The following is a 27994-nucleotide window of genomic DNA, read 5'->3' on the forward strand; positions in this document are numbered from 1 at the left end:
CGCGCCAGCACCAATCAGAAGGAGCCGCTCCGCGCTGCCAACCAATGGCAGCCGCCAAGAGACCGAGCCGAGGGTCAGGGAGAACCAGCAAGTTCGGTAGAGCGAGCACATGAACCCGCGGCGACATCTTGGGGGGGGCGCTCTTAAAGGGGCAGCGTGCGGGCGGGCGCAGGCCTTGGCCCGGCGCACCGGGCTCATTTCCCCCTCCCCAGCTGGCACGAGAGGCCGCAGCGATCGCTGCGCCCGCTCTCCCTGCCGCCCTCCTTCTGTCCTCTTCCTTCACCCTAAAAAGGCCCCGGCGTTCCCCCTCCCGCTGCCTTGGTACGGCCTGGGCGCCCCCGCGCGCTGCCGCTGTTGGCACGGCCCGTGCGGACCCCGTGAGGCGCGGCAATATGGCGGTGAGTGCAGGAGCCGGGCCGGCGCTCCGGCCTCAGGGCTCCGCGGGCGCTCGTGGCGTTCCCCGCGGCTCCTCACCCTCTCCTCAGGGTCACTCTCCGGCGCCGCGGTCTCCGGGAAGAGGGTCCCATAGCGGCGTGCGCGGGGCCTTTGCCCGGCGGCTGCGGCCCCTTGGTGTAAAGGTCTTAGGGGTGTCTTGGTTTTGATGGGAAAAAACCGAAATCCTCAACTTTTATCAGTGCAGAATGCGTGTGTCCGTAATGCGTGTGTCCTTTACCTATTCCTGTGTGTTACATGGTGAAAGAATAAGATCCTTTAATACTTGCCATGTGTTATGTGATAAAGGAGTGAGGGGAAGGGCTGCTGAACACCGATTTAGTTCAAATCGCTTGGAATTCTTTACCTGTTGAACTCCGTGAAGCACAGTTAGAGTTGTCACCTGCCCTCTTAGCATAGCGAGTGCTGTGTGTCAAGAGGGGGATGCCTCGCATGGGTTTGTGGGGTGTCTGGAATAAAACAAGAATTCTGTGGGAGTTTTCACTTAAGATTTATATCCTCTTCTACGTCAAGAGGGGGATGCATTGCATGGTTTATGGGGAGTCTGGAATAAAACAAGAATTCTGTGGGAGTTTTCACTTAAACTTTATATCCTCTTCTGCCTGCGCAGTTCAGACCGCTCTGAGTTTGCTGTTTATGGGCAGGACGGCCGGCGTGTGTGTGTCCTGGCTGCTGCGGAGCCCTTTGCTGCGGGAGGCGGCTGTTGTGCTTTCCCTGCGGATCTGGGCCCGGCGTCACGGGGCTGGATCTCGGGATACAGAGCCCTTACCCCCGGAGGTGGGGCTGGCATGGGCTACAGCTCTGCCGTGCCCTGTTCAGCCAGGCTTCTCTTCCTTTCTCCGCCCAACAGGAGCGCAAGGGAACAGCCAAAGTGGATTTCCTGAAGAAGATTGAAAGAGAGGTCCAGCAGAGGTGGGAGCGCGATCGCGCGTTTGAGATCAACGCTGCAGACAGGAAGGACCAGAGGAGGTATCGTTGCACCCGGTTTTCCACTGCTTGAAATGTCTTTTCATTCCAAGTCTCTGGGGGGAAAACCTGGCCCCTCTGTAAGGAGCAGTGCTCGTGGCTCAGCTGGAGGGACTTGCTCACACCTTGTTGACACAAAGTGGCTGAGTATGTGTGTGGCGGGGCTCCAGCAGGACGAGAGGAGCTGTGTCACTCCCTGGCAGTGTCAGCACCCTCTGCGAGCTTGAAGCCAGGCTCTCCCTGGTGCCGTGTCCCTTGACTGGAGGGGTTGTGCAGTGGGAGTCTCCCCGCCCCTGGGAGGGACGGCTGTGCTGTGTGCCCGCAGAGCACAGCGGTGCCGCGCAGTCCTGCCGGGCAGCAGGCTCCTGTGCTTGTGCAGAGCTGCAGGAAGGCAGCTCCCGGGTGACATAAATAGGGCAGGAGATCTTTCTCCTTTTCAATGCCTTTATTAAAGAGATTCAGCTCAGGTGGGGAGAAATCGACGGGTCGCGCCCACGCCGCCGCTGCCCCCAAGAGTGGCACGGAGGAGGAGGGTGATGATGATGATGATGGTGATGCAGCTCTGTCTGCTGGTCTGCAGGCAGAGCTGGGGACTGCGTCCTCACGGGAGATTCGCAGATTCCTGCTTTTCGGTCCAACACTTCGGGTCCCCTCCTTAGTGAACATCCTTTGAGGTCAGGGTGTGAAGCAAAAAGGATCCAAGCAGGCACTGGACTTCACGCCCATCCTTAGACATCACCTAGGGTCCCCTAATTCTGCGTTGGCTCGTTGTTTTTAGGGGTTTTCTAGGAAAACGGGAAAATTTTGGCGCGGTGCATTTCTCATCTGCATACGTGGTCCCAGGCCACTCCTATTCTCCTGGGCTGCGTGTCCAGGTGTAGCTCCGGGGCAAGCATTGGGAGAACAATGGCTAAATCACCAACCATTGACGGGCAATTAAAGAACTCTTTACAATTAAGCTAATTTAACAGCAACTGGTCCCACCGTTTTTGTTTTTTTTTTCTCTGTAACCTTAAATAAAAATAGGTATATTTTTATTCATAACACCGGGGAGCCTCCGTGTCAGCACGGGCTGCAGCAGAGTGCTCTGCGCTGCTGGGGAAGACCGTGGCTCTGTCGCTTTTGTTTCTGCCCCTGAGTAAACACTGAGGAACTCCTTTATCCTCTGGTGTAGGAATGCGCCCCCCAATGACAGAGTGGCAAAAACTAACCTTTGTCCCCCAAAAAAGGAAAGAAGCCCAGAAGCTTCTCTCAGCTGTCAGGTGGAAAGCCACCTCATAGGGCCTCAGGGACTTCAGCAAACACCAGAGAACACCTAATTGGATAGAAGCCAAAAAGTCCCACCTGATCAATCAAGTAGAAAAGAACAGAACAAAAGAGAAGAGGGGCTTTTGTGTGAAGTGTTTCTACCAGGGGCAGACCTCTGTACCTAGCTCGAGTTTTTCTGTTTGTTATTTTGCCTTTATTAAACCTTTTTTGTTTCTAACACCACAGCAGAAGCCATCCTGCTTATTTTATGCCCCCAAAGTGTAGCTGAGCTATCCTTGGGTGTATTAAGTGTTTTTCTAGGGCTTATGAGAACTGGCTCTAGGACAAACAACAATACTCTGGAGCGTGCTTGGAAGCACAGATCCTTTGGAATTGGTGGGGTCCGTGCTCTTCACAGGTGTGGAGGGCTGTCTGGGGCAACAGCTTTCATCCTGTGGGGAGGTCTCTGGCTGGAAAAGCAGTGACCTTGGCAGTGTGAGGTCAATAGTTGTGTGTGGGAAAGTCAGACTGAACCAAGATAATAACTGAAGTGCTGTAACAGGTGTCAGGTTCTTAAACTGTAGATTTTGCAGGCAAACAAATGACTTGGCCTTTATTCCTGTGTGTTAATGGATTGAGGGAGTGTGTGAAGGGGAGAGACAAGGCGTGGAGTACAAAGGTAGAGGTAGAAATTCACTGTTCTAAATGTAAATATTTTCTTAACTGCTTTGAGAGCTCAGATTCCAACAACTTAATACATCTTTGAAACACTCTGCAACAATATATCCCTGTGAAAGGAGTTATTGCTTGCAGTGTGCCCTTAAAATCTGAACTCACACAGTGGGAGATTAAATAAATTACTTTGAGCCTTTGCTGTAATTAATTTGCAGAAGCAGGATTAGAATTTGTTACTTTTGGGAGCGTGCTATATCTGTTTCAATGTTTCTGTGTGATGTCAGTCCTCTATGGGTTTTTTCTTCTGTGTTTATTTTTTAGGATGATAAAGGCTGTTAGTGTATCAGCTCTTTAAAACCAAATACTCAAGTTACTGGCAAGGAAAATATTTTAACATCACTGTGGGCTGATAACAACTGAACATCCCAGTTAGCTGTTTTGCTCGTGTATTGTCTGATGGTCATTTACAAAGCTGATGATGTGTTTTAATTCTTTGACTTTCTTCTCAGCAAAGGGAAGTACTTTGTTACCTTTCCTTACCCTTACATGAATGGCCGCCTGCACCTGGGACACACGTTTTCCTTATCTAAATGCGAGGTAAAAATTCTCCTTTGCTGATACCTTTAAATGAACAAATGCAGATTTTGTAGTTCAGTTTTGAGCTAATAGGATGCCATGTCAATTCCTTTATAGCTTTAGTAATGACTTATTAAACTTTCCTTGTTTCCCCACATTTTCAGTAGGAGTATTACTAGTGAAGGGAAATTCCATTAATGTAATTTTTAATTTGGTGAGATGAGGCTGCAGGTGTTTCCCCTGTTTTTTCTTTGAAATGAGATTTTTAGGAGATGCTGCTGAGTGGCTCAACCTTCAGAAGAGCTGTGTGCCCCTTGTTGGGTGGCTGTGCTCTGTGAGCTGTGTGGAGGCAGGCTGAGGGTCTGGGGTGGGCTCCCACACCCGCGGGTCGGGGAGCCTGGCACGCCCGTGCAGCCACAGGGGCAGGCCTGGGACAAGCTGGGCTCCACCTTCCTGCCAGGGCTGCCCCAGCTCTGTCACCCAGCAGTGGCTGCGTTAGAGGAGGAGTCTGAGCAGTGTTTGAGCAGGTGCTGGCTCAGCCAGGGCCGTGCCCCTTTCAGCTGTTCCATTTCCCTGCCTGCAGTTCGCAGTCGGGTACCAGAGGCTGAAGGGGAGGAGCTGCCTGTTTCCCTTTGGGCTGCACTGCACGGGGATGCCCATCAAGGTGAGAGCTTGGCATTTGCTGGGGGGTTGTTTCTGATGGGGTTTTTATCCCTAAGGCTCCTCGGAGCCTTGCTTGCTGTCCATCCCCAACATCATCTTAGTTTATTTCAAAACTCACCAAGACAATGTGATTTGGAACCTGAATTTGTAGTAAACACGTGTTGTGCTTGAGCTATAACATCACTTTAAAAGACAAAGTGATGGAAAACTGAATTTTACCTGTTGTATATTTTCATTTGCAAGAAAATCCTTACAGTAAATCTCTTCCTGCCCTGGAAGGTGTTCTGGAAGTGGCAGGATCTCCTAGATCTTAATTCAAGGTCCAAAAAAGTTTAAAGTGTGGAATGCAAAATGTTATCAGTAAAACCCCCTCCTTGGCTGTGACTGCAGCTGGTGCCCTGGCTGACATGCTCCCAATAACTGTTCAGGCTTGTGCAGATAAGCTGAAAAGAGAAATGGAGTTGTATGGTTGCCCACCGGAATTTCCTGATGAGGAGGAGGAAGAGGAAGAGAATTCTGGTAAAAAAGAGGAAGAAATTATCATCAAAGACAAAGCAAAAGGCAAAAAGGTAAAGTTTAAACCAAGCCTTCCTGGACTGAGAGCTGTGCTGTCAGAACTTTGGTGTGCACATTGTAGGCTTTTCTTCCTTTGGGCTCACAGAAACCTTGATGCAAAGATATTTTTTTTTCAAGGTAGCTGAGTTACCTTTAGGGTGGACTTGAAAAAATGCATTAGCTGCATGGTTCCAGAGATACCATGTTAATGCATAAACCCTTATTGGTAAGCTAATGCACTGCCTAATAGTTTTCTGAGAAAAAACAGATCAGGTCCAGAGTAATACTCTCATTTTTTTCTCTTTTTTTTTTTTAAATCCATTCATAGAACATTCATAAGCAGGCTGTAGGAAGTAGCAGAGGTACTTTCTCAGAGGTAAATCATGTGTATTCCTGCTGTTCTAGTTACTGTTTTTTAAGTTGGTATCTAGCCAGTCTGTCTAGATAGGCTCAGTAAAATCATCCAAACTATTTTTACTTACCAGGTATTTAAATGAGATTTAGGCTTTTGGGAGCATCCCAAAGCAAGGCAAAGAATCAAGTCTGGGAAAAGTTTAGAGATGCTCTGTGTGTTAATGTATGTCCAAGAGATTGTGCCACTGGAACTGCTGGGTTTGGGGTTCTGGCTGCTCTGCAGGGCAGAAGGTGTGACCTTGCCTGGGTCACTGCTGGGGAAAGCCAGGAGATTCAGCTGGGAAAAGTACCATGAGCAAAGTGACAGCAGCAAAGGTTTTTGGTACAGGGGTGCAGGGCTATCCACCTTTCCGTGGTGCAAACCCCCGTGGGTTTGAGCAGGGCCTTGACAACAGGCACTTCCTTGCCAGGTTGTTGTGCAGAGCCTCTGCAGGTGTTTTGGACATTGGCATGGAACAGTTGGGAAGAGGAGGCTTAGGGCATGAGCAGTGAACACAAGGTGTGGTAGAATATACCCTGTATTCTACACCTCTGTGAATCCAGGGTGTAGAATGGGAACTCCAGTCAATTACCCTCACTGTTAGAGGCAGGATGTGAGAATGTTTGTTTTAACTTGTGTATCTGGGATCAGAAACCAGAACATTAACAGAGGCAAATGCTCCTGTGACGAGACTGCGCTTCTTCCTAATCCCAATTGTTCTTTCAGAGCAAGGCTGCTGCCAAGACTGGCTCTTCCAAATACCAGTGGGGGATCATGAAGTCTTTGGGTCTGTCTGATGAAGAAGTGGTCAGTTTTTCTGAAGCTGAGCACTGGCTGGATTATTTCCCTCCCCTTGCTGTCCAGGATCTGAAGAGCATGGGATTGAAGGTGACTCTGGGTGATCCCAACCTCAGTTATGCAGGCAGCCATACCTGTATTGTTACTGTGTTGGTGAATGTGTGCTTCTCCTTGAGGTTTTCTGAGTAATACCAGCATAATTCCAGGAATGTTTCTGATATTTATGGAATTAGTCATTTAACATTTAATGGCCTTGGGTGATAATTAAGTCTTTTCTGATATAGAGCTTGTACCCTGTACAGTGGTCACAGCTGGAAATTAGTCCAGTAAAGACATTGTGACCTATGGTTCCCATGTGAGATAACTTTTCTGTAGTCAGTATTGGCAGTAGTTCTATTTGACATCACATCATTCTTCTTCCTGAAAGTACTTGTCCTGCTGACAACAGATCTTTGAAAATGGAGAGAAATAAAGATGATGAAACAAGGCAGTGCTGAAACGCAGCTTGAATGGTTGGTTTAAACTACTAAAAAACCTCCAAATTTCTCAGTCAGTGGAGGGATTTTGGAGAGAAAGCTCTTTTTATTTTTAAAATAATAGTTATGGTATTATGAGATTCCTTTGGTTTCTTGATTGTGCTTGCTTACCGGAGCCTCTTGCGCGTTTTCAGGTGGACTGGAGGCGCTCCTTCATTACAACAAATGTCAATCCCTACTATGATTCCTTTGTGAGATGGCAATTCCTGACACTAAAGGAAAGAAACAAGATTAAGTTTGGCAAACGGTAAGCTGCCACTGAGCTCTGAGATTTTGGGAGTGTGGATAAGCTCAGCTGTGCCAGAGACAGAGCCCTGTGGCACATCTCTGGAGCCTGGTTTTAACTCACATGAAACCAGAATCATTCCTTGCTGGTGCTCTGCCTGACACAGTGAAGTGTAGTTGTTGTGCCAGCAAAGCCTGTGAGATTTGTCTTCCAGGTTTAGTTTTCCTGTGGGTACCAACTCCAAGCAAAAAAGGGTCAATTCTGAAAGCTCTTGTGAAAACTGAGCATTGGCACTGATGGAAACAGATACACACAAAATTTGAAAATGCCATTAAGAGGTCTTTTTTTCCCAGAAGCTATTTTTTTTTCTTCTTGCTCTATACACTAGTTTACTCACTGTTAAATGAGAATATTTTTCTAGGTATACAATTTATTCTCCTAAAGATGGACAACCTTGCATGGATCATGACAGGCAAACAGGAGAGGTAATATTTTAACTTTATTTTCATGCATTGCTTATGATCCTAAATACTAAATGGAACATAAGTTGTATCTTAGAGCAAAACAGTTTGGATGTGCAGAGTCACTGGCTCTCAGCTGTCAGTGCATGTGAAAATTGAATGAACTCCTCTCTTGAGGAGTTTTGTCTGGACCTATGGATAGTATTTTCCATTGTAGCTGGTTTCTGTGATTGTTTGGCAATCTGTGCCAGCAGCATTACTCCATTGTGTTGTTATCTATTGAACTAAATAAACAAGCTGTTGTTAACTTAGGTGTTACTAAGACATTGTCTGTGACTAGTAAGTTTTTGGCTGTAGGAGCACAGTATAACCTCTGCAGGCTGCATTTTAGTGAACAGCCTTTCAAATTAGTGGAAATAGGATTTACTCTGAGGAAAGCATCAGTACCTTAAATAGTGTTTGGATTAGGTTCCTACAGAACAGGATTTATTTTCTTTCCTGCTCAAGTGACTTTAATTTATTGATTATTGCATTGTTTGTGGGAATTGTAGGGTGTTGGGCCTCAAGAATACACACTGATAAAAATGAAGGTGTTGGATCCTTACCCTGCGAAATTAAGGTAGGTGTTGGCTTTTTTAGTGGCAGCTGGGCTCTATCTCCTGGCCAGAACTGACCATTGAATTAAACAGACTCTTTTGCCTAGTGCAGAATTTAATTTCACCTGGTTATTTCCATCACTTCAAAGACTGTAGCCATGATATTATGAAAATCCTTTGCTGGGATTTTTCCTCTCCTGAGAAGCTGAGGAGCCTCAGGAGAGAAATGTAAACAATTACTATCTGCTGCTGTGGAATGCAACAGGTGCATCCATGATTGGTCCATGTGGATTGTTTTCCACTGATGACCAATCACAGCCACCTGTGCCAAGGCTGTGAGCAGTCACAGCATTTTTGTTATTCTATTCTGTTCTGTTCTTGTTGAGCCTTCTGATCTCTCTGTTCTTTTAGTATAGTCTTCATGTAGCATTTTAATATAATATTTAACATAATAAATCAGCCTTCTGAAATGGAGTCAAGCCTCGTGTCTCCACACACGGAGAGGAATCATAGACAAAAGACCTGGTCAGAATTTTGACCTGCTTTATTTGCTGTATCTGCATGGACCTCAAGATGGAATTTAAAAAAAAAAAAAGGAAAGGAATGGAAAACCCACAATGAACTAATGACCCACTTCTGTCTCTTAGGAAACCTTGCTTGGAAGTTGATGTCAGTTTGTTCTTGTTCTGTATGAGCCGTAATGATTTTCTTCTGGCAACTTATCCAACACTTTTCCCCCCCCAGTGGCTTGAGAGGGAAGAACATCTTCCTGGTGGCTGCCACGCTCAGGCCAGAGACCATGTTTGGCCAGACCAACTGCTGGCTGCGCCCGGACATGAAGTACATCGGCTTCGAGACGGGCGGCGGGGACATCTTCATCTGCACGCAGCGCGCCGCGCGCAACATGGCCTACCAGGGCTTCACCCGGGACAACGGCGTGGTGCCCGTGGTCAAGGAGCTGATGGGAGAGGTGAGCAGCCTGCTGCCTGCTGCCCAGGCTCAGCTGCCCCACTGGGGAATTCTGATTGTAAAGAGAACACGGGAGGGATTGCAGAAATGTTGGAGTGGCTGAAGGCTTTGGTGGCAAACGGTGCAAGCAGCAGGCAGCTTCCTTGGCAGCCAAGCCAGGGCTGCTGCTGGGAGAATAACCTGGTGCACTTAGCTGGGGACAGATGCATTCCTATTCCCTCAGCATGATGTGTGAGAGGATAGTGTTAAGTGATGCTTTTCTGTTTGCTGGGAAGAGTAAATGGAAAGGGAGGGTAATAGCTAGAAATGGTTATGTGGAAAAGGCTTTTGTTGGTGCTGACATTTCTAGTACATCTGTGTGAATGAAGTTCTTAGCTGAGTAGGGGTTGTCAGTGGTTTTGGGGTTTGCTGTCCTTAACTTGTGTGCTTTGTGCCAGTGTCATCAGTGGTGTTTATTCATCCTGATACAAAGCACCTTCAGCTGTTTGCATCCCTTGATCTCCATTCACTGCAACTTGTCACCATCTTTCCTGATCTTTTTTAGAAGAATGAAGTAGAAAATATGTGTTTTTTTCCTTTGTTAGTAGACATGATGTGAATTCAAGCAAATTAGTGAGGTAGAAGACAGCTGCTGCATCTTGACTGCCTCCTGTCAGTGTGTGAATATCTTGACAGTGTGGTTTCTTTGTTTAATGTCACTTTTGATGCTGGCTTCCTAAGCCACTTCTGCCTCAATGCTGTTGTGCTTCAGACACTTGGAAGCAAACTGTCCTTCTGCTTCCTATGCTTTCCCAATTCTACATACCTGCAGTTTAAGTTTCTTGGTATTTGCTATTTGACTTTTCTACCAATATATAACCCATACCCTGTCTCAAATAGTACCACACATTTTCATATGTACTTCCTCCTTGTCTCTCTGTATATAAAATGCATTTAATTTGTTCATAATGTGTCAGGAAAATTTGCAGAAAATTTGAAGAATATCAGCCAGGAGAGCTTACTCTACTAGGCTGAAAGCCCCTGATTTACTGTAATGCAGTTGCTTTGTCCTGCTCAGGAGATCCTTGGTGCTGCACTTTCAGCACCCCTCACCACCTACAAGGTCATCTATGCCCTGCCCATGCTCACCATCAAGGAGGACAAAGGTAATTCTGCAGCAGAGCCTGTTGGATGGCCACTGGCATTCAGTGTGTGGGGACAAATCCTTTCATCTGTCTATCTTTTCTTTTGCCAAGGAACTGGAGTGGTGACAAGTGTTCCCTCTGACTCTCCAGATGACTTTGCAGCCCTGAGAGACTTGAAAAAGAAGCAGGTCAGTCTGTTAACTGAATTGTTTGTTTCCTTTCCCTAGTGAAAAGGGTCAAATGTGAATATCCAGTGAGTAAAATGAAACTTGCTTTAATTGGCATTTTGCCATCTCTAACTTGAAATCAAAGCAGTTAGAAATAAATGAAGTTTAAACCAACTGGGCTAGGACAGATGGGTTTTTTTTCAGACTTCAGGTCTGAGTTTTGGATGAGAATCATGTAACCTGTGCTGCATGTTAAGGTAGAGAAGAGCACCAGTGAAACAGAAATGAATTCTTGTTGTGGAAATGACTTTCAAAAATGAGATTAAGATTCTCTGTGAATTTCAAATGAGACTGAAAGTGGTTGTTACTAACTGCAGGAGTACATCAGCATCTGAACAGCTATCTCTGGCTACTGAATTTTTGCCCACTCATTTCAGGGTAGAGCAATATCAGTTTTTCCCCTTTTAAAAAATGTAGACAATTATGGCAAAGAATCACCTGGAAATGAGGTGGGGATTGAGCTCAGGTGTCAGAAATCGTGAGAAGGCAGGGAAGTGGCTTTGTCTGATTTGTAATAAAACATTATGTACAAAAACCCACTATGAATGGATAAAAACCTTTACATCTAGAAGACTTCTATCTATTGCTTTTTTCTCTTCCAACTTTCCAGGCTTTGAGGGTGAAGTATGGCATCAGGGATGAAATGGTCCTGCCGTTCGAGCCGGTGAGTGCACCGTGAATGTGAGATGTGTCCATCTACAGCACACAGGGAGCTATGCTCACTGATGAGAAACAAACCAGGAGCTCTGCTAATTTCCAGAGTTTCTGTTTAAAGTCCTTCTCAGCTGAAAAATGTGAAGTTTTCATACTGTCCTGTAGTTGCAACATTTGGTCTGTTAAGGGTTGCAACCAAGGTTTGTTGTTCTATGCTATACTTCAGAGAGAAAGGAAAGCATCAATTTTTAAAGGAGTTATTGTTTTGGGAAATGGAATGCATCATTATCCTGCTAACCTGTTGGTTGATTAAAACTTGGTGCCCTCATGGCTAGATTAGGAGGGTATGTGTTCAATGCAAAAAGCTGAAGTCCCTCACTGCTAGCACAGCCTCGAGGCTGAGGCAGTTTTCATGAGGAAATGCAGGTTCCAGGTAAAGCCATCCCAGTACTCTGCAGCACCCTTGGTTCCACGTGCCAGCTGCAGTCCTGGCACAGCTCCATGTGGTGTCCTGTCGTGGGACACACCTGGGCAGCTCAGGAGTCCCCCTGGGGCTGCCAGAGCTTCTGGGCAGTGAGGGAATTGCAGCCATCTGTTGTAAGCCCTGTGTAACTTGTGTTGGATGTTGTACGGAGTGAGCAGTGGGGTGCAGCAGGGGTTTGACAGCCCTCTGTTAATTCTCAGGTGCCCATCATTGAAATCCCAGGCTATGGCAGCCTTTGTGCTCCATTTGTCTGTGAGGAGCTCAAAATCCAGAGCCAGAATGACAGAGAGAAGCTTGCAGAGGCCAAGGAGAGAGTGTACCTGAAAGGATTCTATGAGGGAGTAAGTAATACAAGATTTTGGTAAGTCTTGGTGAGTTCAACTAGGAGAAAATAAAGGCAGGTAAAGAATTGAAAAAAAAAATCTCAAGAAAGAGGGATAGTATCCTTTTTTCCCAAAAAAGTCCCAAAGGGCTTTTCATGTAGACTCTTCCTGCAGTAAGATTCTGCAGTTGAAGGAGTGGTGTAGAATTGGAGAAAGTTTCCATTCACACATTCCTGTGTTCTCTGGGCATTATAACCTGGTTTCTGAGCAAGTGATCACCTTCTGGGGAGCTGATCCATTTTGTTGCAAGTATAGATAGGGAAACTGCTATGAAATGAGAAGGTGTTATTGTTTGCAGGTTTTTTATTTTGTTTTGGAGTTGGTGGTTGTTGTTGTTTTGGGTTTTTTGGTGTTTGTTTTGGTTTTTTTTTTCTTTTCCTCCTGTTTTTACCCCAGTAGCTCACCATGTGTATTTCTCAGCTGTTCTTTTGTAAGCAAGCAATAGTTTTTATTTCTGACTCTTTGCAATCTGTCATCAGTGTGGATGCTGATGTGTACAAATTGTTCTTGGGTAAAGATGACTGCACATAATGAAAAAACCCCAATATCTGTACTCTTATTGTCAAAGATTTCAGTACCTGATACTTCCTTATATTGGTTTGAACACCTGTGGCACATATTTCTTGCTAAATTTTGGAAAAAATTATCTCCTGTGACCCGTCTTTGCAGGTGATGTTGGTGGATGACTTCAAGGGACAAAAAGTTCAAGATGTCAAGAAACACATTCAGAAGCTGATGCTGGATAAGGTCAGTGACAGTGGGCACACAGCTGCTTCTGAACTGTCTGCTTTGCCCTTTTCACAGGGCTGAGTGCCAGAGAAGCCCCTGGTGTGTTCTGCAGCCCTCAGGGTGCTCTGGGTCACTGCAGAGACAGGGACCTGCTCTTCTTGGGCTCGTGGGCTGAGCAGCTTCCTTAGAGTTCTCTTGTTCCCTGCCTCATTCTGTCACCTTCCCTAGGACATGTTTGGTGGTCCAGTTTATTCTTTAGCCTAGCTGGGAGGATACTGGAAGTGTAGGACCTGGACTGTCAAGTCTCTTTCAGGCCAGTGAAGGAGATGTGTGGTGTGCAAATGCCCCCTTGCTGGGCTCCTGTTTCAGAAAAGGAGAGCAGTAAACAAACAGTGATTGTGGCATCCCTCTGATGAGACTCCCTGATGAGGACTGGGAGTGAGAGAGGCTTCAGGCATGTAGTCATCATTCCCTTGGTATTGTGGCATTATGTCCAGATTGTAATGCATCAGCATGATGTGTGCAAGTAGATTTGAAGCTCAGCATCCCATTTTCCTTTGCCTTTCCCCCTTCTTCTATCCCCCAGTTTCCTAGGAGCTGTTTCAGTCAGGGGCATAGTCAGTGGGGAATATTTTGTGCTTATGTCCTCCTTTTCCTCATGCATTCTGCACAAAGTGCTCTGAGCTGGTACCTTAGAGAAGTTGTCCTAGGGTACAGAGTCAAGCCTTGCCTCACTTTACCTGAGGGAATACCGAGGCAGAGAGCTTGTGCAGTGGTGAGAGCTGTGCAGTAAATGCTGTAAACCAGATTAGAATGGAGAGGATGCTTTTTAGTAAGTTGTCAGGATTTTCAATGCTTTCTTAAGTACTTAAATCTCAGCTTTCATTGCCCTTTCAACTCTTAGGGTGAAGCCATGATTTATATGGAACCTGAGAAACAAGTTATATCGAGATCTGCTGATGAGTGTGTCGTGGCCCTTTGTGACCAGTGGTGAGTGAAACAAAGCTGCAGTTACAAAGTTGCTCCAGTTGTACACTACTTCTCAATTGCTTTATTAAAACAAACCTCTCCTGACTGTAGGTATTTAGATTATGGTGAAGTGAGCTGGAAGAAACAGACTTCAGAGTGCTTGCAACATCTGGAGACGTGAGTTATGAATGTGGCTGGAAAGGAGAGTGACTTTGCTGCTCTTGGTGGGGTCTGAGAGGGCTGAGGGCAGTAAGAGCCTCTTTCTTACAGGTTCTGTGAAGAGACTAGGAGAAATTTTGAAGCTACCTTAGGTTGGCTACAAGAGCACGCGTGCTCCAGGACGTATGGCTTAGGTAGGCAAAACATTCCTTTCTCAGCTGGTTCTTTGTAAGGATGATACTCCTCGTTTAGTTTGGAAGGCTTAAGTGCTGTACAACATCCCCAGTGGTGTAGGGAAGTGTGGGAACAACATTTTCCAACTTGTATCTTGGCCCAGCATCCCAGAGAAGGTGTGCTTTGTTGGAAGGGCATGGGGCTGGTAATATTTGCACTACTACAGGTAGTCTGTGCAACATCTTAGCAGCTCTCTGCCTGGGCCATTGACTTGGAAGGGACCTCAGGAGAGGGAGCTTATAGCATTTCTTGAGTTTTCTCCTCGAATCCTGATTAGCCTTCATCTTGAGTAGCCTGACATGGGACAGCTGCTAGATGTGCACTGTAACCCACAGCAGATGTTCTTGAGCTGCGTCAGGAAATAGATTGAAAATCAGCAACTGTTTGCTCTTGAGTGAAATTTTCAAATGCATAGTGTAATTTTTAAACCAAATACTCTTTAAACCCACAAGCCTGAGTACCAAAGTACACATGCATGTTTGTGTTCCACTGAGACTGGTGAGCTGCAGGGGGTGTGGGCCGGGGTGCCCGGGCCTGACGCAGCCTTCCCGCAGGGACCCGCCTGCCCTGGGACGAGCACTGGCTGATCGAGTCTCTCTCCGACTCCACCATCTACATGGCCTACTACACCGTGGCTCACCTGCTGCAGGGGGGGAACCTGAGGGGCCAAGGGGAGTCTCCTCTGGGCATCAGGTAAGGAGAGTGAACCTTTCAGTTCTTGTCTCCGTCTCTCTGGGTGCCTCCCAGTGAACCCCGGCCAGCCCCGGGTCGGCAGAAAATGGGGGCACAGCCCCGAAGTGACCGACAGCAGGGGGACACTCTCTGGTGCCCCGAGGGTACTGAGGGCGGCTGGGCTGGTCGCCTTTGCAGCAGAAGAGACGCTAGAGACATCGGTGGAGGGTAAAAGGCCGACTCTGAACAGGGGGCCAGTCCAAGGTTTATTCGGAGCTCCCCAGAGAGCCCCACTCCTCAGGGGGCGCCGTGCTCAGAGTGAGACAAAGGAATCTCAAGGTTACATTTAAAGGGGGCGAGGAAACCGAGGGTAGATACATTTGCTGACCAATAAAGACCCTCCAGGGATACAGCCTTAGGGGATGGACATTTGGGATAGCGTATAACATCATCCTTGGGGGGCTGACCCCTGGCTTCGGGCTAATCACTCGACGGCTTTGACCGAAAGATCTAGATAGAAGGGATGGGATGCTGAGTGACTGACAGAGAGCCAGGGCGGGGATGATCTCAACACAGGAGAATGGTTACACAGGTAGAGGAAGGGGGTACAAAAAGGGGTACATCATTGGGGAGAATAAGGGGGTACAAAATCCAACTATTACAAAGTATTACAAAGTATAAAAGCACGCTGCAACAAGTTCTCTTGTTTCTCGCTGTGCTTATCTCCTGAATTGCTCTGCAGAAAGACTTGCCAAGGAGGCCGAGTCTTTGCTTTGTGTGTAAAAAGTGTCTGTATTAAACTTAACCTGACGTGAGCTGAGGTGGAACAGGTTTGCAGAGGGGCAGTAAGGAAAGAGAGGAGTGTGACAGGCAGTGAGAAAAAGAGAGAGGGGAAAAGTGCTTCTGAAAGCACCTCTGAAAGAACTGTGTGGAGAGTAAATCACTTTTTTCAATACTTGTTTGACTTGCCTTGAAATGGGCCTTGGCAGGTCGTTGGGTGATTGGTTTCAGTGGCTGCTTAGGTGTCTGAGGCTGCTGTGCACCACAGTAAATTGTAGGCTCCAGTGTACAGAGGGAGTAGGATTTAGTTCCTGGGTTTTGTCACTGTCACTCTCCTGGAAGCTCAGAACCATCTTTTATCCACAACTTGTCTGTGGGAGCCTTCAGAGCAAGGGGGAGGAGGCATTGACCTCTTGGTTGGAGTGGCTTTTGAAGTGTGGTGATAGGGGTCAGAGAGATGACATAGTACAGCTCAGTCTGGAGTTGAAAAAGCACTTCAGATTGTGCCTTGAGTCATCTGCTCTAATTCTGTGTGGTTTGTGGACTAATTTCTGGAGTAGTTTACATATTGGAATGGAAAGTTTTCTTACTTTATGTTATAACTAATCTGAAAATCATTTCCAAAGTAAACATTCTGATACTTACAGACAGAAATACCTCTGAAACTGGGCAAGGCTATCATTTGGGCTCAAACCTCTGTAATTACAGAGAAGCTATGCACGAGCTAGTTGTGTCTAGAAACAAGCTTTGAAGTGAGCATCCTGGGCCCTGAATTACAGATCTGATGTAATTAAGCATGTACAATTAGAGTGCTCTCCTATGCAAGTAGATAACATCTAGCAGCCTTGGAAAATGCTTTTTACTGATACTTGCTCTGTGGTGTGAAGGAAAAGGGGATCTATGACCCATCCTTTCAGTCACCTTCAGTTACAATGAATTTGGCACCCAACACAAGCCCAGTCACAGCACAGCAATTTAAAGCCTAGAACAAGAACTGCCAGAACCAAAGCAGCAAACCTGTACCTGTAGGATTCATTCTGGACTGGTAGTACAGATCACTATCTGAGGTGTTTTTTAATGTGTTCTGGAAGTATTTGGGGTCCAGAATGCTTTTCCTCTCTGCATAGCACAGGTCAAAGCCCCTTAGCAGGTGCTAGCACATAGCAAACTTTGGCTTGAAAGTATTTAATTTGGAATGCATGAAGTATCTGGTGCACTCTGCTGAATTTCTGGGAGCCAGGAATAAGAATCTCTGTAGAAACAAGCAGGATGTGTCAGTGCAGCCCAGTGGCCACAGAGCTCTGGGTATCAGCTGTATCTCATCAGTATTTTCCTTCAAAATTGTGGATCTTACCTCTGGTAATCGGTAAGATGTGTCTTGCAGTAAATGTTAATTTTAAATTTTCATTCCATCTGAAGTGGGAAAAGACCACAAATATTTTCCATGTAGGAGGCAGCCTTGAACTGTACAGCAGTTCTCTCCTGTCCTCCTGCTCTTGGGCTTCTGGAATGGCTCCATGAGGCATACCACTGAGGGGCTCTAAGGTTCACTTAAGGCCACTTGAGGCTTGGGTGGTGACATTTGGAAAAGAAATGATCAAGTTTCCAGGATATTCAAGATTATGCTTGAATTATTAATCACTTTTTCTTTATGGGAGTCTGTATGTTTAATTGGGAAATCTCCAAGGGCAGTTTAAGCAGGGCATGGCTTGAGCAGTTCTGAATTTTGTTTCTGACATTGGATTCACTCACCTAAACTGATTCACTCACCCTGGGCACTCTGTGTTGGCTGGTGGGGTGGACTGTGCTGTGAGAATGGAGCCACAGGTTTAAGCTGCCTTGCAGAAAGTGCTGTAGAACGTGAGGAGCTTTTGCTGACTGTGCAATGTGGGACTGATTGTGTGCAGGGCACATCAAATGAGCAAAGAGGTTTGGGATTACATCTTCTTCAAGACAGCTCCATTCCCTAAAACTGAGATTCCAAAAGAAAAGTTGGATAAGCTGAAGGAGGAGTTTGAATTTTGGTATCCTGTGGATCTCAGAGTTTCTGGCAAAGATCTTGTTCCCAATCACCTGTCGTACTACCTCTACAATCATGTGGCCATGTGGTCAGAGCAAAGGTGAGTTGGGAAGTGATGCAGGTAAAGCTGGAGGGTTTGCAGTTCTGCTCCATTTGCTAATGGCCTTTGGACTGTGCAACATTTAGAATTGTGTTCAAAATCTTGTACGTATTCTTTCATATTGCAGCTTTGATAGTTTTCTGTAACAGAAGTTACTGAAATGGAAAGGTTTGTTACCATTATTTCCCCTGGTTTTTCTGTATTATCTCCTCCTGTGGATTTCCCAGTGTTGAGTTGTATTCCTGCACTGGAATTTGTTTGACTTGATCATTAAGTCTCCTTAATTCCTTCTCAAGGATAGTTAAAAGAGCCATATGTACTCCCCTGGGCTGTGCAGGACTGGTTGAGAATCTTTGCCCATTGCATGATGCTTTTATGGTGAAGGTACTGTTTGCATTCCCTTGAATTTTGGTCTAGGGGTTGCATAAAACTGTATATAGGAAAAGTGTGTTTCTGGTGTATAGTAAACATGGTTGTGGATAATTTGATATCTCCTTCCTTCATGGGTAGAAATGTGGACCCAGCACTGTTGTGTGCTCTTGGGCAGTGCCAATCACTTGGACTTTAAATTAAAAATACCTGAACTGAAGAAGGTGACATAAGTGAACTGTAATTGCAGGTGCACTGCTCCCTGCCCTGCATTTCAGCAATGATAATCCTTAGCCTTTATACTGTAGTTCTTTTCATCTTCAGAGACACTCCTTAATATATTTAAGACAACCCTTAGGTATTTTTTTTTGAAGATTCCACTCAAGGCGTTCATCTCAAACTGGAACATAAAATATTTATTCATTTTTTTTTAAAAAAGAGAAAATGTATTTACTTGGCCAAAAGATTTGTGTCTTGCCTTTGAACAGGGAAAAATGGCCAGTAGCTGTGAGAGCCAATGGACATCTGCTCCTCAATTCTGAAAAGGTATGGTGAGGTTTTGTGTGACATGGCTTTTGTGTGGTCAAAATAGGCATTTGCTAAGCAGGCTGGAAACTTCATCTTGGGATGTAAGCAGGGGAAATACTGACATTTCTTCATTAGTGCCCTCCACTTTTTCATTCATTAGAGGTGGTGATTCTATGTAGCACCTTCTCTTAAGTCAGCTCTTGTGTAGTCTCACCAATTTAGTGAAGAGTTTGGTGCATTTCTATTAAGTTTTATGGTAATACAGAATATTAATTTATTTAGGTAAAGTTTATCTTTTTAGAGCATTTGTGTAGGTGCAGTGAGAGGAAAAAGTTTGTGCCAATAGCTTGCTAATGTGTGCAAGTTCTGACACTGAACTGAATTAAAAGTGCCTTAACCCAGGAGTTAGGTCTTGGATACTGTCTGGTATGAATCAAAAACCCCCCAGACAAACCGTAGTGGAGTCCTTCTTGAAAAATAAATACATGGGGATCTGAAGCTGCCAGTTTTAATGTAGTCTCTAAGTTTAATTTAGGGAATTTCTGGGATTATGTTTTGTTGCTGAGTGCATGCAGAGTTCAGTCTGCTTTTGCTGTGAGACCTCATTCAGATTTACCAAATGCTTTTTGCTGTGATTCATGAGAAAATTGTTTGCCCAAACCCTTGCTGGGTTTGTCTTGCTTATCCACCAACACAGGGGATGTGTGAGAAAACAAACACTCTTATCTTTCTTTCAGATGTCTAAATCGACAGGCAACTTCCTCACCCTCACTCAAGCTGTTGACAAGTTTTCTGCAGATGGTGAGTGTGTTCTGACCTGCATCTGATTGTCAATTATGCCAAAACGACTGAAATGAGTGTTTAGCTCTCAAAGGAGTTTATTGGAGTATTGAATGGCAATAAATCTGCCACTTGCCACCTGTTCTTGTTGAAAAGCTGAACTCCACTTGGAAGATTGGGATGTGTGTTAGCACACCTGGTTCAGCCAGGAGCTGCTCCTGGGGCTGAGCTCTCCAGGGGCTGCTCCTGGGGCTGAGCTCTCCAGGGGCTGCTCCTGGGGCTGAGCTCTCCAGGAGCTGCTCCTGGGGCTGAGCTCTCCAGGGGCTGCTCCTGGGGCTGAGCTCTCCAGGAGCAGCCTGCTTGGTCTCTCTACATTCACTGGGGAGATCAGAACACAGGACACACTGGTGTGCATGGGGTGTGTACATATTTGTGTACCCACGTGTGCCATGCTCCTCCCTTGCTCCTGTGTTTTGGCAGGGACTGTGCTGGTCTCCTGCTTCTGGGGTCTGTCTGGTCCCTGCCAAGGAGGGCAGTGTTCCTGTCCTGGGGAAGTGCTCCTCTGAGGCACCTCTGGCTGGCCAGGCAGTTTGTGGCCTGCTTTGCATTTAACTGCAGCTGAAGGGAGCTGTCACAGGAGGCACAGCACTCCAGGGGTGAGGGCCAGCTCGTGGCACCCAGCCCTGCAGCTGATCCCCTTTTCTTCAGGCATGCGTTTGGCCTTGGCTGATGCTGGAGACACTGTTGAAGATGCCAACTTCGTGGAAGCCATGGCAGATGCTGGTATTCTTCGCCTCTACACGTGGGTGGAGTGGGTGAAGGAGATGATTGCAAACAGAGACAGCCTGAGGAGTGGCCCAGCCAGCACCTTCAACGACAGAGTCTTTGCCAGGTGTGGTACGAAGGTTAATGATACAGTTTGGGCCAGGTTTTTCCTTGCAAGGTGGAATCTTGTAGTTATTTTTTCTAAAAATTAATGAATTCCATAAAACAGAGCTCATTCCAGAACAGGCTATGGGGTTTGGCTGAATTGGTGACAGTTTTACAGTTGCCATTATGTAGGGCAGACTATGCTGTATTGATGTTGTCACTTCCCTTCCCTCCCCAGTGAGATGAATGCAGGCATAATGAAGACAGAACAAAATTATGAGAAGATGATGTTTAAGGAAGCTCTGAAAACTGGCTTCTTTGAGTTTCAGGTAGGAGGTGTAAGAAAGTGACACCCAATATTTGTTACTTAGTGGATTTCTTTTGCTCCTTCTGTCTCTGATCCTTAATCATACAGCTGAAATCAGAATTGTGTCAAGAAACAAGTGTACTTCAAGGGAATAAATGTGGAATCATAGAGGTTTACCAAGGTCCAGAGGAAAGCAAATGCAATTCTGCAAATAGTCCTGATGTCTAATATGAGCAAGGAGCTGCTTAAAAAGAGACACTGCTAAAAAGAGTGTTGTCTTTCTTTATATCTTTCATGATAAAGGACTCTTCATAAGAAAGCCAGGTAATGCATCAACAAAATTGTTTGGAAGCATAGTGCTTTTTGATACCCTCCATAAACCATGTCTCCAGAGTGTCTGCAGAGCCATGCTGCTCCACTTCATGAATTACACACGCTCCTTCATGTGGCTGCTTTGAGATACTCAGGAGCAGGGTTAAATAGGCTGAATTATGTATAATGATAGATCATATTCATTGCCCTTTTCTTAGTTCTTATTAGTATCTGTATGTAACTTATTTGGGATGACAGCACCTGATACACAGCTGTGGATGTCTTTTGTCTTTTATGTTTGTGCCAATAAACAGTTTCTTAAAGTACCACATAAATGCAAAAATCCAATGGCCAGCTGGCAGATTCACATGTGGGTACTTCAGGAAAATACAGTTCTTAGAGCTCAGTAATGCATCATGACAAGCTGCTCACGTTCTGAAGGCGTGTTGGAGCCTGCAGGTGTGTGTGACTCTGGTGTTTCTCCCTGGCAGCAGAGGGCTGATGGCTGTGTTGTTGTTCCAGGCAGCAAAAGACAAGTACCGGGAGCTGGCCATCGAGGGCATGCACAGGGAGCTGGTGTTCCAGTTCATCGAGGTGCAGACTCTGCTGCTGGCTCCCATCTGCCCCCACCTGTGTGAGCACATCTGGTCCCTGCTGGGGAAGGTACTGACGTTTCAGTTCTGCCATTGATTCACAGCTGAGCTTTTGTGGATTTCAGTGACACCCGTGTCAGGCTTCCAGATGTTCCTGTACAAATAGGAAAGATGTGTCAGAATCCAAGAAGTCATACTGGCTCCTTGTCCCTGGGACAGTGGCTGCAGGGAGCTGGCCTTGCTGTGATGACATGTGCAGCATTAATACCAGTCACTATCATTGTGTATGAAGAGGTGATCTAGTATTTAGTGCAGCAATGCAGTAATCTTACACTTCTGCACAAAGCTTAGTTTTGATGTTTTGGAAGCCCTCTGCTCATAGATGACATTCCACAGGCAGATGGTAGTTGTGATTGTATGTGTACTCCTGAACACACTGGCAGTGCTTCTTGGCTGTGTGTCCCCTCCTTTCGGCTGTTAGGGGTGGGTGCTCTCTGAGGTCCAAACTGGCCAAGCTCTCTTTTCCAATCCAGCTGGAAGCCCACCAGCTAACATGTTCACTCAGTGCATTCCTGCCTTCTCTGCCCAAAGGCTGAGTCCATCCTGAGGGCCTCGTGGCCAGCAGCAGGGCCCGTGGATGAGGTGCTGATTCGCTCCTCTCAGTACCTGATGGAAGCAGCTCACGACCTGCGCCTGCGCCTCAAGAGCTACACGGCACCTGTGAAGGGAAAGGTGAGGCTGCTCTGCTTCTGTGCACGTGTGGCAATTCTGTACTGCCTAGGGACTCCTTCCTGATTTTTTTTTTTTTTAATTTCCTCAGAAAAGTACGAAAGAACCTTCCCAGAAGCCTTCTCACTGTACCATCTACGTGGCAAAGAGCTACCCACCCTGGCAGCACACCACCCTGTCCGTCCTGCGCAAGCACTTCCAGGTGCTCATCCCCTCCTCTGCCCTCCAGCTGCTTGGGGGCTCATCTGTAGAAAGTTTATAAGCTGTACCTCGTTACCAAATTATTTCAGCAGAATAATTTTCTTTATGCTTTTACAACTGTCCAGTAAGTTTAGATGCTTAGTGAAAATATCCCAAGGACTGTCATTGATTTGACAGTTGCATTTCATTGGTTTTGACAATCTGAGTAAAAAACATGCCTGTGCTCTGTTTTTTCTTTCAATTGTAAGTGGTTAACTTTTGAATATTCTTTACAAGTATGTTTTTGAGGAAACATGGTTGACTGACAGACTGCTGCTGCCTTACTGTGCAAGTGGGCTAGGAAGCTTTGTTCTAGTCCTTGAGTAAGTGTGTACCACTCAGCAGTGTCACAAGAAATAGCTGAAATGGAGTAAGTCAGTCATAAGAAGAAATATGTTAAGAGAACAGAAGGATCTATGCTTCTGGCATGGGGAAACTGCTGAGAGTGGCTTTGGGATCCTGATGAGCATGAACACAGCAGGGTTGTAGCTGATAGATTTGGGAGTCCTGACTATTCCAGCTTGTGGCAATGAGATAAACCAACGTTCCTCATGTGGAATTTGTTCTTGGGGGTATTCACCTTTGGGCATTGTGTAGGCTTTTTTTCTATATTAGTGTTAAATGCTGGTTGGGTTTCAGAAGGATGAGAAAACTATCTGTGGAATCAGTGATGCTGACAAACTGGTATTTATGGGAAAGCAGGAAAGTACATGATATTAAAAGGCAAATTTTTCATGATAGCTGTTCCCTTTAATGCTTGTTCATCCCTGTTTTTAGGCCAGTGGAGGTCAGCTGCCAGATAATAAAGTAATTGCCAGTGAGCTGAACACCTTGCCAGAGCTGAAGAAGTATATGAAGAAGGTGATGCCTTTTGTTGCCATGGTTAAGGTAAGTGTCAGAGGGACAGTTGTGGTACAGGAAAAGCTTTTGTGATTGCAGTGTCTCTCCCTTTGCTTATTTGGCATCTTCAAGGGTTTGTTTATAAACATCTTCTACACCTCTAGAAGAGCTACATAATAAAAATGTCTCTGTGTGACTTAGCCCAGGTGAGCTCTGGATCTGGTTGAGGCTTGGTGCTTTCTGTGTTTTGTGGGTGGTGCAGTACTTCAAACATACCTGGATCCCTCTCTATTTGAAATGTATCCTATTTGACTTCTCCAGTTTTTTGAAAATCTTGGCTTCCATTTCTTTAAAGAAACTTTCTTGTGCTTGCTGTTGCAGATGAAAATTCAATACAACAACTAGGGAGAGCCAAGAAGCAAAGAATTAACAATTTTTTTTTTAAATGAGTGGTTGCAGTGTATTATTTAAAACCTTTTTAATGACTTTTCATGATCTGTAGAAATTGAGAAGGATTAGTAATGGAAAAAAATCTTAATGAGTGTAAAAAAAAAAATACTTTTTGTCCTTAAGCTTTAGCTTGATTTTTGAAATGCACATAATAATTACTCCTCTTTGTAAGCTTTGTCATGTGGAGTGAAGCTGTTCTTTGCTGTCTCTGTGGGGTTGTTTTGATTGTTCCTTTTCATGGAAGCTTGGAAATCTTCAGAGGAGCAGAGAGCACAGAGCAGTTCTGTAGCTTCCCAAGTTTGTAAGAACAGTAGGGATGTGTTAGATCCACTGATCCAGCTGGGAAAGGTCAGACAAGCTCTCAGCCCTAAGAGTTAGGGCTGAAACATTGCTGTGTGTTGGTGTCTTTAGTCTGGCAGCAGTGAGTGATCCTGGGGCAAGTGGGGAAGGAGCTGAGGCTTACCTCAAATCCAGCTTTTTCCTTCCAAAGAGCAGCAGCCTGTTTCCCACAGAGACATGGAAACACCTGAGCTCAGACTCCCCTGAGCAATGTCTTTCTCTGAAACCAATTATTCATCAATTCCAGGGTACAAGGAGCATCTCTGCTTGTGCTTCCTACTCATCAGAGGAGGGCTGAAATGTAGGAGCACCCCTGTGATTTGCAAAGGGAAGCAGTTCCATGTTGAAAGGGAATCTTCACATTAAACTGATGAGGAAACCAGGAAACCACAGCCATGCTGAGGCTGACAAAGCAGAGCTTCAAAGGAGGCAGCTGGCTCAGCATGTGAGAGCCAGGCAGGGACAGATTAAACTCCAAAGAGGAAGTTCTGTTTTAGTTAAAAAAAAAAAAAAAGTGTGGTTTTTATACTGCCTTTAATACTGTGTCTCCTGTGACTGTTGCTGCTGGCTTTCTGGACTAATGAAGTTACTTTTATGTTAACATACAAAGTGGTTGTTATTTCCCTGCAGAGAACTCGCTGAGAGCACGTCCAGGTGTTGTGGGCTCGTCCTTTATTTTAAACTGGGTCAGGAGCCTGAGTTTCCTGCTGTGAAGTACCACTGAAATGCTGACTGATTTTGTGAATTCTCAACCTGCACATTAAGTAGGGATTTAAATAACTGTGAATGTCAAACACCTTTTCAATTCTATATTAAAAATGTGTTCTAACTGCTCTTACTCCTCCCATCAGTGTCACCTGCTCCCTGTAGAAGAAGCAGCCCTGTTACAAGAAAATTATTGCTCCAATGCTAATGTTGTGCCAGCAGAGAGCTCTTGGATTTACAAGCCTGTTCTTTTCATGACTAATGTGGATAGTTTGCCATTGTGAAGCATCATTTTACTTGCAGCCTTTAGAGGGTTTAATACTTTTTCCCTCCCCCCCACAGGAAAACTTGGAGAAAAATGGTTCTCGTGTTCTTGACCTTGAGCTGGAGTTTGATGAGCGTGCAGTGCTCATGGAGAACATTGTCTATTTGACAAATTCCCTGGAGGTTGGTACAGACTTGGCACCTACCACTTGGCATTTATTGGGGTAGCTGGAGCAGCAGCCTCCCCTAAGGCTCTAAGCCTCTTTACATTAACTTCTGGGTGTGCATTGCTCAGGTAACAGTTTTTCATCAGCTTTGTCTCCATTTGTCAAATAGATGTGTGTGGATCTGCTCAGTGTTGGCATGAGGTGCAGGGGTAGGTGTGCACTGCAAGCCTGGTCCCAGAAAGCAGGGCTGCTTTTCACTGCAGAGCTGGGTGCAGCTGTGACAGTGAGTCCACTGGCACTTTGAGGATATGTTTTTCTCTGAGCCAGTCTGTAGCTCACATTTCCAGCTGAAGAAATGGGAAGGAGCTGCTTCAAGGCATTAGCAAGAGCAGTCAGTCCTTGGGCACCTACACTGGTATGCAGCAGGATGTCTTCCCTCTGCAAGGAGCAGGCTCTGGGCAGGGCTTTCCACACTGTGCTGTGTAAAAGGCATCCAGCCTGGCAGCAGTTGTGCTGCTTCATGTGATGAGCAGAATTTAGTTTAATAGGGGCATGGTGATGAGGGGACAGCTCAGGCACGTGGTGTTAAAAAACCCAAAACAAACAAAACCAAACAACCCCAACACCGAAAGTCAAAATCAAAAGCAACTGTTTTTTAAGAATTAGAAACTACACATACTGCAGAGCTGGATGTAACCTGTGCAGTATGAAACAAGTGTGACTTTGTTGGGCTTGTCCCATGTCAGAGCAAAGCTGAGAGCGAGCAGCAACTTTAATTAAACCATCTGTAAATCTTCAAAGCCCTCTGACAGGGGGGAGGGAGCAGTGTGTCCTCAGAACAGGAATGCACTGCTGGGAGCAGCCAGAGGGGCTGGGGGTCTCTGGGGGTCACTGTCCTCAGAGACTGACAGCGGGGTCCTGGGCACCTCACACAGGGAGTAGGTGACCCTCAGAGGGCTCTTCCAAACAAGATGTTGTGGCTTCACTTGTGCTTTTGTTGCTGTATGGCAGTGCAGGTTTGCTTGCTCCTTTCCTACATGAGCTGTTTGATGGGACTGTAACCTCTGCTCTTCCCTCTAAAGCCATTTAAACTCCTGCTTATTCCCTCCTCCCCCATTTCTTCTTTTACAGCTGGATCACATTGAGGTGAAGTTTGCTTCTGAAGCAGAAGATAAAATCAAAGAAGACTGCTGTCCAGGAAAACCATTTTCTGTATTCAGAACGGAGGTAATACCAGAAATTCAGATATTGAAAGTTTGAAAGCTTCATTAAAAAACTTAAATTGAAACTTTACTTTTGTCTGGGTTTTTTTAAATACGCCATTTAAAAACTTTGATCAGACATGAATGTTTATCATGTATGTATATTTCTAACTCTCAAAGTAAAAATGTCATGATTCCCCTAAATACTTTTTAAACCCTTGTGACACTTTGGGCTGCATTTTAGAGTTGGGGCAGTGCTGGTATCCAGCATGGCCAGGCAGGTTCTAAAGGGATTTTATCCCTCTGGAAGTTTCATTAACAGCAGATGTTTATTTGGTCTAGTTTCATGTTTCTCCTGAGGGATCCCATGCACGGGTTCTCCTTTAAGGTCTGTGTTGTTTCTCACAGCCTGGCGTGTCCGTGTTTCTGGTGAACCCTCAGCCCTCCAACGGCCACTTCTCCACAAAAATGGACATCAGGCAAGGGGACAGCAGAGAGACCATCGTCAGGCGCCTGATGAAGATGGACAGAGGGATCAAAGGTACAAAAGGACCAGTACAGCTGTGCCAGCTGCTGAGGGGGTGCACACAGGGCTGGGGTGTGAGTCACTGCCAGCTGGGGTGGGCGTTTGGGCAGGACTGAGGTGAAGCAGGGACTCCCTCCCTGTCTTCCCAGGAGTGTCAGCGTGCTCTTGGGCACAGGGCTGGCAGGCTGCACCTGCAGGAAGCTTAGCTGAAGGGTCCCAGGCTTCTTGGTCTGCTTAGCAGTGCTGTTAGTCTGCCTTTTGATGGGGAATTGTATTGAAATCAACCCTCACCTTCCCCTTCCTCCCAGTCTCTGCAGTTCATTCCTCAGAAGATGAGGTATAACTGTTCAGTTACTCAGACCTGTCCTGAGCCAGATAAAGCAAATTCAGTGCTTGGAATGTGGTATTAGGAGCTGGTGTTTCTGTGTGGTTTATCCCTGTTTCTGTTGGTAACTCAGTGTGTAACCCCTGGAGGACATTGTTGTGTTGGTGTAAACCTCAGCATGAGTTATTCCCATGAGAATGTATTTCCTTGGAGCAGGTGTGGCAGCTCCAAGGGTTCAGCATTGCTGTGGTCTGTGTGCAGCTCCCGTGGCCTGACCAGCTGCTCTCTCTGTGCAGATCTCTCCAAGGTGAAGCTGATGAGGTTTGATGATCCTGTGCTTGGGCCCCGCCGTGTTCCAGTCCTTGGCAAAGAGGAAGCAGGCAAAACTCCAATCCTGGAACAAGCCATCTTCCACATTGACCTGGCCCAGAGGCACGTCTGTGTCACTGAGAACGGCCTGACCAGGGACATTGGGGACACAATTGTTTACCTGGTGCATTAACTGGTGTGTGTCTAGTGAGAACGTTCATGGAGGGACTTGGGAGCATTTGTATTAAACAAAGGGGAGAAATTGTTCTGTAAAAATAAAAAGCCCACTCAAACCAACCTGAGTTCCCATGTGAGTTGCCCCTGCTCATTTAAACAGGGATTTAATAAAATTATTTTCCTCTGGTGCTTTGCCTTCTCTTGAAAAGAAACAGTTCCCCTGGAGACCCTTCTTTTCCAGCTGTGGGCAGGGTCTTCAGGAACAAATCAGAATGTCATGCTTAGAATTCCACTCCTTCCTCCAGGGAGCT

At 45.9% G+C, this 27994-nt stretch overlaps 1 protein-coding gene across 2 annotated transcripts; it reads left to right on the forward strand.

The window, feature by feature from the left end:
- Positions 1-157: 157 nt before the first annotated feature.
- On the forward strand, positions 158-27869 carry LARS1 (leucyl-tRNA synthetase 1). Of its 2 annotated transcripts, none has more exons than XM_041397489.1 (32): positions 158-398; positions 1304-1422; positions 3852-3939; positions 4502-4582; positions 5010-5150; positions 6257-6418; positions 6999-7111; positions 7512-7575; positions 8103-8170; positions 8892-9117; positions 10174-10261; positions 10352-10428; positions 11078-11131; positions 11806-11946; positions 12658-12735; positions 13622-13707; positions 13798-13863; positions 13957-14039; positions 14634-14772; positions 17439-17651; positions 18509-18566; positions 19286-19349; positions 20037-20220; positions 20437-20527; positions 21340-21480; positions 22002-22142; positions 22231-22341; positions 23157-23267; positions 25056-25160; positions 26276-26371; positions 26755-26887; positions 27494-27869. In XM_041397489.1, exons 1-32 carry the CDS (start codon positions 393-395, stop codon positions 27697-27699), a joined length of 3534 nt encoding a protein of 1177 aa, XP_041253423.1. In that variant the 5' UTR covers positions 158-392; the 3' UTR covers positions 27700-27869. The 2 variants fall into 2 exon arrangements, with proteins under 2 accessions (XP_041253423.1, XP_041253424.1); XM_041397490.1 differs by lacking the exon at positions 158-398 and adding an exon at positions 451-578.
- The last annotated feature ends 125 nt before the right edge of the window (positions 27870-27994 follow it).

Source organism: Onychostruthus taczanowskii, unplaced genomic scaffold (assembly GCF_017590055.1).
Source record: "Onychostruthus taczanowskii isolate IOZ18803 unplaced genomic scaffold, ASM1759005v1 scaffold14, whole genome shotgun sequence".
NCBI classification, from domain to species: domain Eukaryota; kingdom Metazoa; phylum Chordata; class Aves; order Passeriformes; family Passeridae; genus Onychostruthus; species Onychostruthus taczanowskii.

Coding starts and splice junctions, on each gene's coding strand:
- LARS1 (XM_041397489.1), top strand. Junction 11,947..12,657: donor TGAAAGGATTCTATGAGGGA/GTAAGTAATACA, acceptor CCGTCTTTGCAG/GTGATGTTGGTGGATGACTT. Junction 13,864..13,956: donor TGCTTGCAACATCTGGAGAC/GTGAGTTATGAA, acceptor TCTTTCTTACAG/GTTCTGTGAAGAGACTAGGA.